A 13,692-nucleotide genomic window follows, 5' to 3' on the forward strand; every position below is an offset into this window, starting at 1 on the left:
CTTTGGGACGCGTCTGCAGGTTGTTCTACTCACCCTGACCTGTTTTGATAGTTTTCTGGTAGACTTCTAAGAAAAAACTATTAATAATCTTTATGTTGTTTTCTTGTTGCAATTTTGTAAAACTATCATGATACTTAATTCTCTGCTTTTTATGTATCTTTAATTTCAACATTTCAAAAACCATTAAATACTGTTATTTGTTTTATTACATTTATTAACTTCTTAAGTTTGATTTTATTGTTATGGATCATACAGATCAGTTTTGAAGATGATTCTTTAATTAAAGACATAGTGGGTTATAGCAGTTGGCAATAATGTTTACGAATGTAGTTGCATAATGGTTTTTAGATTTACATCATTCCAGTTGGCAGTGAAGTTGTGGTGTTCAAGTTTTGTGGTTGTTAGGGTTTATGTTTTCTGAATTTTTAAGTTTTTATTACTTTTTTGTTTTTTGATGTAACTGTAGAATTATGTGCTGACTGATGATGCAAAAGTAGACTTTTGGTATTAGTTTTTCTGTTAATGTGTTTGGTTGTTAAGTTGTTGTTATATTTTTTTAATACATTTTTATATAGAAGAAACAGAAACTGTGAGGATGAAATAACCACTTTCAAAAAAAAAATTAATTTAAATTGCTAGGCAAGATAACTGAACTACTTTAACAATAGCATTTAAAAGCACCTTTCTGAGTGGCGCACTACATATAGACTAACCCAGGCCAGGTGCCTGAGCTCGAATAACATGATATATTAACCATTTGCATGTCAATGTGTGTCATCATTCCCTTGGCAAAGTTCAGTGTAATGCATCAAATCATTAGTGCTAAATGTGTTATGTTGTAACATCGAGATTTCAGAAACAATTTAAATGATAACTTATTTTATTAGAGAGATGATTAGATGATTTTAAATGAACAGATGATTCTCAAAATAAAACATTTCCTTTCATAGGTACTAATCAAATTTTACACAAAAATTACAAAACTTACACAAAACAAAAACTACACATAAATTTTATTTTTATTTTATATTATTTTAAGTGTTATGTTAATTAACCCTTGTGAAAAAAATGTAACACACCTTAAACCTTTGTTACTATTTTAGTAGTTTACAAGAAGGCTAATTATTTAATAGGAAAAAAACCCGGGTTCAACCAGTTTTTCCCTTTACCAACTATCTGTCAGCCGATTGAATGTGTTAATAGGGCTTCTATTCTAATAAATTTCATACCACGCGATAAATTTATGATCTCCGTGGTGAAGTGATAGCAACTCAACCCTTATCCAGAAGGTCCAGAGTTCAAATACCTGATCAGGCATGGCCTGATTCATACCCGGGTATTTTTTTTTACCAAATTTCCACTACTTAATCCTATGTACAAGCTTTGAGTTTGGTGAATTAATAAAAAGAAATTAGAAATAAAATAATGTAAATTATTTTTTTTAGTATACAAATTGCTTTTTAAACTTATGTTTAATTTTAACATTTTTAACTTAAAATTTAATATTCTATTTACAAATTTGAGTTACTGCTGTGATATATTTTTTATAAGAAAAAATTTTGAACAGAATTTCTTTCCCATAATTAATTGCCAATATTTTTAAGTAATAAATAATTTGATCTCGATTAAAACGTCTAGATAGTATGGAAAGTTTATTCATAGTTGTCTCTAAATTACTTTACTGCTAGTACCAATTCAGCAAACCCACCGGGTTGGTCTAGTGGTGAACGCGTCTTCCCAAATCAGCTGATTTGGAAGTCGAGAGTTCCAGCGTTCAAGTCCTAGTAAAGCCAGCTATTTTTACACAGACTTGAATACTAGATCGTGGATACCGGTGTTCTTTGGTGGTTGGGTTTCAATTAACCACACTTCTCAGGTATGGTCGAACTGAGAATGTACAAGACTATACACTTCATTCACACTCATACATATCATCCTCATTCATCCTCTGAAGTATTATCTAAACGGTAGTTACCGGAGGCTAAACAGGAAAAAGAAAGAAAAAAAGTACCAATTCAGCAAGCAGTACTGTTTAACTTATAGCCATTATTTCAACTTATAGACCATTTAATGTTCTTAATTTTTGAATAGTGAGTTTCAGGAAGTTAAGTGTATGTGCTGTGGTGAGTTGAATTCTAAAATTTATTATATTTCATATATGTATTAAATTTGTAAGTTGTCTGATGGAAAACATTGGAACAAAATTATTTCCTTTTTAAAACAAATTGTCATCACCTAACACAATTCAATTCCATTATGTCAGTCTCCTAAATATTTTCATTACACATTCATTTTCAACGTTGCACAATCATCTATTTCATTGAAATCAGATTTCTTATTTGTAATACATTCCTTTGTTATAACAAAAAAAATGCTGTAAGAAAATAAAATGGAAGAAGTAAATGTGGAAAAACAAATATTAGATGTCCTTATAATCACTAGACAAGTTAAGGCAATAGCTTGGACATTATTTTATACTTCTGTTGATTTCTATCAGTTACTAATTTTAAAATTAATTATATCTATTCACCAGCAGAAGACTGCATTCATTAGAATAATAATCATAAGAGTGCATTGTTGTTGGATAAAGTAAAAGTTGAAATTGTATATATATATATATATATATATAATATATAAACTAGCAATTATTAATTCTTTTTTTTTTGTAATTGAAATTAAATGAAGTGATTCAGATTTGATTGTCAAACCCTCTTATAAAATTTCAATTATTTATTTACAATAATTAAAGAGACTGGATTCCCAATAAAGATAGTTTTCATTCTCACAATTTTCTTTTTCTAAATAATGATAAAGTTGTGAGGGAGGAAATAGAGTTCAATTGACATAAAATATGTAACAACAGTCTCAAGAATTGTTGAATGCTGAACAAATGCTGCTGCTCTCACAATTGAAATTTAACTTTTCATTGTGTCCAAGAGTAACAGGACATATTGATTTTGATAATGTTAAGCGATAATTTTTAATCCTAAAATATGATCTCTTAAAATAACAAGAGATGATTGTAAACATAGTTACATGTAGATTCAGTACGTGTATGATTAAATGTATTTTCCCTATCACTTTTGTGATCGGTGTGCTTTCAGGGTGGATTGATGTCACATGGGATCATGGTGGTTCAAATTCATACAGGATGGGTGCTGAAGGCAAATATGACCTTAAATTAGCATCTGATTTATGTGATAATACTTCATCAAATACCACAAACAGCAACAATGCAAATAATGTGACTACAGTTGCTGCTGCCACCACTACTACCACTACTACAACGACCACATCTACAACTCCAAATACTGCCACCAATAAACCTGTTACACCCACAGGTAGAGATCTGTCTTTTTTTAAATTATTTAAAAGTGTATAATCTATCAGTAACTGAGACCAAAACCAGTATGGAAAACATTGCCTTCCCATAGCATTTATTTGGATTAATTGTGGATAAAACCTAACTGCAGAAGAAGATTGGTTCAAAACATGTGCTATGAAGTAATGAGGTCAAGTCACAGCAGTTCTGATTAATTATTATTCCTTTTTAATTAGATATAATGTCATTACATGAGTAAGAAATCTTATCCACTAATTAAAGGTATAGTTACTTTTGTTTGCATTAATAATCCTGTCTTGCCAGTTTAATCATCAGGCGTCAGTTAAAGGTAGTGTCTCAGTGTTATTCAGCTAAGATGGTACTGCTAACTTGTAGTTTGACTTTATTACTTATATGAGGCAGGTAGTATTATAGTCTTGAAACTATGATAATTTTTATCTTACATGTTTAATGTTCTAGATTTATCATAGGTATTTTTTTAATGCACTTTTCAGTTCAATTTAATAAAAAACAGTTTAAGTCAAATTTAAAAATTAATAATTTGATTGGGAATTTCTCAAATATGATCATACAGTTTTCTTAAGCTTTTAATATATTTATTTTCGTTTATGATTACATATATTCGTACAAAATTTTAGCTCTTGAAATAACTAGATTATTGAAAAAAAATTATCATTTTTTTCACATTTCTTCAAAATGCTAAAATAGCAGTTTTGAGTTTTTCAAAAAATAAAAAATTCATATGATTTTACTTACTTACTTAATTTTTCCCAATTTCTTTATTTTTGTAAACATAAAGAATATGCATATTAAAATAATGAAAGAAAGAGATATAAGAAAATATGAAAAATGTAAATAGCTATTCATGTCAAATTTTTTTCTAATTTCAGTACTAGTGGTTTAAAAAATATTCTTATGTATTATATTTATTCATCTTTAAAGAGGATTATAACCTCTTATATCAAAAAGTGGTGAAGAAAACAAAATGTCACTATATACAATGTTACAGTGTGCCTAATATCATTACAATTATTACAATATAATTTTTTAATAGGTGATTACATGTTATAAAATGATTGTAACACCATGGTACCATCATTTTTATTTATTATAGAGCATTACCTTTTTGAATTGGTAATCAATCTGTTTATTATTTTCTGATTTAAAAATATTTTTTACCATTAACTGGGCTCATCCTAAAGACTACTATATTTAAGGTGCAGATCCAAAAACATGATAAGCAGTTAGAAATGAGTTGTAGCACATAACTGAGGATAAGATTTGGTGAGACTAGTAGAAGATAACTTTTTATTGATATCAGGTGTAATATACTTTTCAAATTTAGATTTTCATCAATATTTTCACTTAAGAATCTTGTAGAATGTCTCAGAAAAAATTTTCTTAAATGATATAACTTTGCATGGACTATAAACTATAAACATTTAGTTTTCTACATTATACATCAAACTAGTATTGCTTACATTCCAGTTATACATGTTTTCTAATATGCCGTGTCACTTCCAACATAACCATAAGGCTTCTAGTAAATACAAATAAACTTCTAACATAGAATTTACATGTATCCTCACTCATTTTTAAACCTGGACATCGAAAAATTTATTAGAGGGCAGGAAACCTGGTGAATTTTTAGCTTCATAAAAAACTTTCTTTTTTTGTCTTCAGTCATTTGACTGGTTTGATGCAGCTCTCCAAGATTCCCTATCTAGTGCTAATTGTTTCATTTCTCTATCCTACATCCCTAACAATATGTTTTTCATATTCCAAACGTTGCCTGCCTGTACAATTTTTTTCTTCTACCTCTCCCTCCAATATTAAAGCGGCTATTCCAGGATGTCTTAATATATAGCCTATAAGTTTGTCTCTTCTTATAACTGTATTTTTCCAAATGCTTCTTTCTTCATTTATTTGCCGCAACACCTCTTCATTTGTCACTTTATCCATCCATCTGATTTTTAACATTCTCCTATAGCACCATATTTCAAAAGCTTCTAATCTTTTCTACTCAGGTACTCCAATCTTCCAAGTTTCACTTCCATATAAAGCAACGCTCCAAACACATACTTTCAAAAATCTTTTCCTTACGCTTAAATTAATTTTTGACATAAACAGATTATATTTCTGAGTGAAGGCTTGTTTCACCTGTGCTATTCAGCATTTTATATCCCTCCTGCTTCATCCATCTTTAGTAATTCTACCTTCCCAAATAACAAAATTCTTCTACCTCCATAATCTTTTCTCCTCCTATTTTCACATTCAGTGGTCCATCTGTTATTTCTACTACATTTCAAAAACAAAAAACTTCTATTAAGTCCAAATTTCAAAAAAATTAAAAATTTATATAAAACGTTGTCATAATAATCTCTTTTTCTTTTTTATTTTGTTAATCATATTTACATTAATAACTACTTCTTACCAACTCAATATAAAACTTTATAATGGTAAATATGTGTTTTTGTGCAAATATGAAGTTAAACAACACATATGATAACCTGTAACTATAACTGCTACAGCGCTCATGATTCAATGTCTTTTTTATATCTGAACGTATCCCCTAAATAATGTTAAAAACTATATTTTAAATAAATCACTGCAATAAGTTTGTAACTAGCATAGTAACAAATATTTGTCTGATCTCTAATCAGCCATCAACTGAACATGTCAGAATTACTCAAACACAAGCCTAATAGTGATTAAGACAGTGATATCATCAGCAACTAAAAACAATGATTTAGTATTTTAGCTTTATAGACAATAGTACATTTTTTATCACCAACAACTAATTTTAATAAAATTAATTTAAAATTGTCTTTTTTTGGAAAAGTATATAGTCTGTTTCCATCAATATTTGTTTGAGACTTCATAAGAAGTTTTAATATTTTGTGGTGACTAGAATTTGACCAATAACCTTGAGAAATAAAATAGATTTTTGGCATTTAGTTTTCAGTATTGCACTTTAAAAAAAAATACTCAACAATACTAAGAAAATACCCAAAAAAATACTCAACAATATTTTAGTAAAATTTTTTTTAATTTAAATTTTCAGGTTGCAGTTCGGTAAAATAATTTTCAAGTTATAAAAGATTAAAACAAACAGAATTGTGTACAACTTTCTCAGAAACGTTTTTGAATTTTAAAACTAGGGTTCGATCCCTATAGTGACACTTTTTTTTACATTTTGTAAATGAATTTTAATAAAAGATTTCCAGAGTCAAGGCTTAAAGCAAGCAAAAGAGATTTTTTTTAACTTATTCAAATTATTAAAAGTAGGTTGCATTAATGTGTTATGTATTTATGATTGGGAAATTGAATATGAAAACTTTCAGCATTTACTGCTTTGGTATACTTACTGTTTTAATAATTATGTAGTGTGTGAGTAGAATTATGTAGTGATATAAATAAAATAGAATTTCTTTTTATCTACTAACTCATGATGGCATTTACATAAAGATGGCAGCAGGGGTACAAATATCTGCTGCAGAACGATGGTCTTGTCTCTCTGTAGGTTTTATATATTGAACATATATATTATTTGTGATTTGTATGTATATATATATATATATATCTTAATCTTAATATTATGCTTTGATCACCCCATCCTTTCTTTAGTAATGGAAATATATTTGCATTTGATGTGAACAAATTGATAATTGTCCATGGAAGCGTTTTTCACCCTAAGAAACCACCCAAAAAATTTTTGATAATTGTTCCTTGTCAAGCAGAGAAAGAATTTTTGAAATGAATTAAAATTAAAAAGTATTTTTTTTTTTAATTTTTATTTTTTTAAGCTACTTGATCTTGAAAGATTTAAAATAATTATATGTATACCTACACCGTAGTAGTTAAAAGAAATAAATTAATTTATAAGTAAGTTTTATTTTAGGAAAATGGAATAAATCTGGTGGTACAGTAACAGGTCCAGATGTCACAAGGACAAGTGTTTTAACTAGTCGTAAGTCCAGCTCCACTCCCAGTCTTCCAGATGCCACAGAAAATCAGGTTAAAACATCAGTTGCTAGCACAGAACAAGCTGCTTCCGCTGACAATCTGGCTGCCAAGGTGAGTAAATCCTGTATCAGGAAATCTTTTTTTTTGCTGTTATTTTTTTTAACTTTTTTATCATAGTTCCATATTATATTTGCTTGCTCTGTTAAGTAGAGACATATAGTGTTGTACTTTAAACACAGAGTTTAATAACAGTTATTTCCATATAATCCAATGTTTTCTGACTAAAGGGATATTTATATTAATATAACAGCACGCATTAATCTAAATCACTTTCTTTGAGCTAAACATCTGCATTTCAGCGGGCTTGGCAAGCCACTATTCATTAGAACCATTTGGGAACAGTAGAGAAAGCAATTAGAAATCTCTTCATGCCTCACTTTCCCTAGTGAACCTGGCATGGAATGTAGTCATCTTGACAATGGCTGTTTGGTTTCAGAAATAATTTATATATCATGTAAGATACCTAAAACTGTTCAAGTTACAGCACCTAACATATGGAATCTTTGCTTCTGAATTTCAAATAAATTATTGATGTTGTTCTTTTGATCATTTTAGTCAATTCATTACTGTAAAATTATCTGATAGATAATACATATTACCTGATGACATTTCAATATGATTTTTAATCATTTTATCAGACTGGTAATCTAATGTTATTACCAATTACAATTGCCAAAAGTGTATTTACCCTCAAGCAACTAAATTTTTAAAGATTATCTTATAAGGTTGGGATTTACGAGTTATATGACAGATTTGGTTAGAAAATTCCTGAACAAAAGAAAAAGTTTAACTCTGATATTCACCGAGCCTGTAAATTACTCTCACATTGTTGTGAATTTTATTTCTCTCGTTAGAATTGTTTTTCCACTTTCTAATCAATGGATTTATAAACATAATAAATCTAAATTATGAAATACTTATCGATTGCATTTTATTGTTTAATTGAAAAAAAACTATATCTAATTATTATATCATGGATTTTGATAACTTTATGATAATTTTTAACCTTTTACGAAGTTTTATCTACTCTTTTATTTTACGTTTTATGCCATTTAAATTCTTTCATCAATTTAGTAAGTGACTGAATAACATTTATCAGAGATGTAATAAAATTAATGTTCTGTTTTCTTAATTTATTTCACAAAAATTCTGATATTTGCTGTAGAGATAAACTATTAATTTTGTAACAAGTGATAAAGTAAACTAATTCACTTTGTGTTAGATTAAAATGTTCATAATTTATTAAAAAGTTATAACAATTATAATTCATTTTAATAATTTAACTTTAATTGTAATAATGCTTTAATTTTAATAGTATTACTTTTTGTTATAGCCTAAAATTTAGAATGAAGTGCTTAAATTAAATACATATAATTAAATTGATATACAGAATGATCACAAATTGCCTGGCATTCTCTTGAGAGATGATTCTGTAACCAAAGATAAACATAGATCAGAAAACAATTCCTTCGTGAGTTTTGACTCGTGAAACATTTAACTCTGCTTCCTGCTCCCTCTGTGAAATAAAGGTATACTAAAATTCTTGGGGTTGAATTGAAGGGTAAATTTGATACCTCCTTATGGTTTTTATCTAAGAAATAGAAAAAGTGGTCCCAGACCTCTGTCTTATTTAGGTTTTAAGAAAAACAGGATATAACATGTAAAAGTTTTGTCGAAGAATACAGTTTTTTAGGTTTACAATAAAATAACTTAATTTAACAATAAACAAATAGAAATTTCCAGTTACCTTAGTAGAGAATTTAATTTCGAGAAAATTGATGTAAATTACATCTATTAAAAACAAATTTAAAAAGTTCAGCCTTAATTAGAAACAAAACACATCTGTTCAGAAAAGTGATATGATTTTAATAAACAGAACAATTTTCATTAATGCATGAACAACATAATGTAAATGAAAACAAACAGAAAATATATCTGTAGCAGAAAAAATAAATAAAAAATATATATAAAAAAAAAGTAAGTCACATACTTTTTGGTTTTTTCTACAAATGATTAAATAGGAAAATGGTTACTTTATTCAGCTGCAAACATTTCTTCAAAGCAGTTGCTCAATATGGCTGCCATTCTGTTCAATGCATAGTTCAGCTCTGTGAATACATGCATCGGGCACATCTAATAGCATCATTATTATTCCTAATAGTAGGTCAGCTTCTATTATATGAAGACTCAATTCTTGTGTGCCAATACAAGTGGAATAGACTAACGACTTCATTTAACCCCAAAAAGAAGCCTGTTGGATTGAGATTGGGAGATGGGGGTGGCCATTTTATTGGTACATTTTGACCAATCCATTGGTTATTACATTTGTTATTTAAATGATTCATCACATCATGACAGTAGTGCGCATGTGCAACATCATTGAAAATCCACATCTGCATTTTTTTTTTTTTTGCAAGTGGAATATTTTCCAAGAGTTCCATCAGATTTGTTTGAAAAAAATGCAAGTACCGCTCTCCATTGGGCCTTGTTGGTGGTAAGAAAAAAGAGCCTATGAGATTATCACTAAGAAGACCACATCAGACAGTAAATGAAAAAATGCAATGGAAATGACTTGTAGCAGTCTCATGGGAATTTTCTTCTGCCCAAGTATGAATGTTTTGATAATTTATAATGCCATTCCTTGTAAAATAGGATTCATCAGTAATTACAAGGGACATTCAATAATTAAAGGGACAAATTGATATAGAAAAAAATGTGTGTTTTTACAAAATGAAACTTACTACTTCTCAACATATTAATACACCAATATTAATACACCTGTCCCAACGATGAACAAGTTTTTTTTATACCTGATGCAAAGAAGTCTTTGTCTTGTTGTTTGAGCCACTTTTCTCCACGTAATGCCTCCTTGAGTGGACCAAACAAATGAAAATCCAAGCGAGCCAAATCCGGACGGTAGGAAGGATGTGGTACCCATCCTTCCAATAGTTTCTTTGGTCAGCTGGGTGGTGTGAGGGTGAGCATTGTCGTGCAGCAATATCACACCTTTTCCTTGAGATCCGTGATGTTTTTCTCTCACTGCCAGCTTTACTTTTTTCATCAGCAAAATTAAAAACATCTATTACATAGATGTGTAATTGATACACATCTATTACACATTAATAGATGTTTTGAGTAGTAGGCACTGTTTATTGTATGCTGATTTTCCAAATAATCACAAAAGACTGCACCTTGGGCATCCCAAAAGATGGTCAACATGACTTCCTGCTGATGCTTGCATTCTGAATTTCTTTCAGACAGATGAGCTAGTGTGCTTACATTCCATGCTTTGTCTTTTGGACTCCGATTCAAATGCTGAACCAAGTTTCATCACATGTTAAAATCTTGTTTAAAAAAGGGTCACCTTCCCTTTCATAGCATTTTTTCAAGTTTGTACACATTTTGAATCTTGTTTCCTTGTGTTGTTGCGTTAAGTCTTTGGGAACCCACCTTGCACTTGTTTTGCTGTACTTGAGCTTGTTACTGATTGAACTGTGCCAACACTTGCTCCAACTGTTTTTGTTATATGTTCAACTGTAATAAGTCTGTCTTCACGAATAATGTCAATGCGGGTTTCAAGAGAAGGAGTTAACACTTCAACTGGCTGCCAGGACGTTGCTCGGCAGTCACTGAGATTTGACTGTTTTTGAACTGTTCTACCCACTTATAAAAATTTCTACGGTTCATACAACTTTCACCATTTTGTAAAATCATTTGAGAAAAGATTTTAGCCGGTTTTTCACCTACAGAAAACAAAAAACCGATCACTGTTGTTCAGCTAATGTGGAAACTTCAAGCAGACATGCCATTGTTAAATGCAATATTGAAGTTATAAACAAAACAATTTTTATCTGTTAGCTGTTCTCAGCTCATGCAATTAATGTCAACCTAAAGTAATGAAAGTACAAAACTCCTACAAACTGTTTCATTTCTGCATCAATTTGTCTCTTTAATTATTGAATGTATCTTGTAAAATATTACTTAGGAAATCAGGATGATTTCACATCTTATTAACCATCTACAAAATTTCTTTCGTTAATCAAAATCAGATTTTAACATTCGTCAGATTGTTACAACTCGTAACAATTTTAAAATATAATAATCAGTCAATCAGTTATAAAATATAATCAAATTTACATTGTTTTATTAATCTGTTTAAGATATTTCTGTACTTAATGTATTCAATTTTTGAGTTTGTGTTGAAAGATTGTTTGTTTAGTGCTCAGTTTTTACTTTGCAGGTATTATTATTTCCTGTATTCTAATGTTATTTGTGTTTTCTATATATATATATATATAAAGAGGAAACAAAATTGAACTAAATTGGGTATAATTGTTGCTCCTGTAACGTTCTCCACACGCTTGATTGAGAATCATGAAAGCAATGTGACAACCTACTTGTGCTTGATGTGGGTGATACTTATACCACATTCAGCAATGGCATTTCTAAAAAATGTTCATGCCCACCATCAAATTGTGGTTTAAGTATGTTTCTTGAACTCTCATCTTCAAAGCCTCAAATGTTTTACAACCTGGTACTCTTCAATCTGGATAATTTTCCTGGTATTCACACACAGCTGCCAATCCATTTTTATTTACTGTACCATAAATAACAATATATCCATCAACTCTACAAATGAAAACAAATTTGTTGTATCCCCCATTGTGAATTACTGAAAGAATAATAACAGCACAAACGTCGCTCAAATAAATATTAAAATGCTAGACACTAAACTTAACTATTAATCAGCTGTTATTGCCAACCTATGAAAAAAATAGAAATTTTTAATATGTTTTAGAAGGATGTCTTTTAAATTTATTTTTATAATTTTTAGCATTTGTATGTAAATTGTCCTGTTTAAAATTGTCACTTTTCCGATCCTTTCTTGTATTTTTTTTTAGTTGAACTTATATATTATATGTTTATTTATATATTTAACTTGTATATAAATATATATATTTTGTGTTTAATTTTAATAGACATTATTTACATCAATTTTCTCATAATTAATTTTTTTACAAAGGTAACTAAGAAATATCTGTTTGTTTATTAGTAAATTAACAAAGTTATTTTATTCCAAACCTAAAAATTGTATTCTCTGACAAACCAACTCTTACGGCAAGGGATGACCAGAATGTTGCTGAAATTGTAAGAAGATGTGGCTTGTTGTATGATAAACATATGAAATGGTTTTCACATGCATCCATTGTCATATTGAGTAAATTGAAGTTTTTCTCAGCTTTAAGGTGGAAATCTTTTTTATCCCCTATTTTAGCACTTGTGAAATCTACCTCTGCCTTCTGGCGTACCAACAGAGATTTTTTTTTCAAGACCCACTGACCAGTGTAAATAGCTGATATATAAAATTTACATCCTTTTGTAGTAATCCCTCGATAAATACATTGTATGAATAATTACAAGCTTTTAAAAATTGAACTTTTGTAGTTTTTTTTCTAAAATGAGCTATAATATACATATATTAGACGCATACTGAATGCTTACATAAAAAAAAAATATAAATATATTATATCAACAATGTACTAAATTTTAGAAATATTATGTAAATGTTTTGATTAAAGTTATATATTTTATTCTATAATTTTTCAATTAAATTAACTTAAAAAGTTATTACACACTATAGATTATATATATATATATTAAAAATGGTAATGATGGAATGCTCATTACCCCCAAAAAATGCCCAAAAATTGATACTATGCATAAGAGGATACTATGATTCTTTGGACATATCATGAGGATGCAGGATTCAAGACTTCTGAAACAGCTAGTACAGTAGAATCTCGACTTGAAAAATGACCAAGACAGGATGCAGTTGGATCAGAGAAATAAGAAAGGATTTGAAGGAAAGTAGCCTTACATCAGAAGACGCCATAGATAAGATAAAATTAAACAAGAAAATCAAGAACAAAAACACTCACTTAACCCTCACAAGAAAAACATTTTCAACACTAAAAAGAAATATGACACTAGAAATAATAATGATATATATAAGTGGTGATATTAGTATATAATTAAATCAGTAGTACACAATTGTCCTATGTTTTAATCTTTGAAAAAATGTTAATCGAGCTGCCCTCTATGACTCAAGTGGTAGTGTCTCAGCCAGTTCTTAATTGTTCCATAACAAACCCTTTTATAGTTTATAACACGTTAAAAAAATTATGTAAATATAATTCTCATAACTACATAACTTTTTTTTTCATTCATTTGAAATCAAATAATTTCTTAGAGCGAATATATTTTTCGTATATTTTATGAAAAAATATTAGTAAACACTAATAGTTAAATATATATAATTTTCT

General features: G+C 28.9%; 1 protein-coding gene across 14 annotated transcripts in view; it reads left to right on the top strand.

The window, feature by feature from the left end:
- Positions 1-13,692, top strand: part of Ufd4 (ubiquitin fusion-degradation 4-like) — a 280,366-nt gene that overhangs the window by 188,965 nt on the left and 77,709 nt on the right. For 13 of the 14 annotated variants that reach the window (XM_075368433.1, XM_075368435.1, XM_075368434.1 and 10 more), the window contains 2 exons: positions 3,105-3,341; positions 7,245-7,420. In XM_075368433.1, coding sequence (XP_075224548.1) covers positions 3,105-3,341; positions 7,245-7,420 — 413 coding nt within the window. The remainder of the gene's footprint in view (positions 1-3,104; positions 3,342-7,244; positions 7,421-13,692) is intronic. The other variant, XM_075368442.1, reaches the window with a different exon arrangement.

This window comes from Lycorma delicatula, chromosome 6, assembly GCF_047948215.1.
Source record: "Lycorma delicatula isolate Av1 chromosome 6, ASM4794821v1, whole genome shotgun sequence".
Taxonomy (NCBI): domain Eukaryota; kingdom Metazoa; phylum Arthropoda; class Insecta; order Hemiptera; family Fulgoridae; genus Lycorma; species Lycorma delicatula.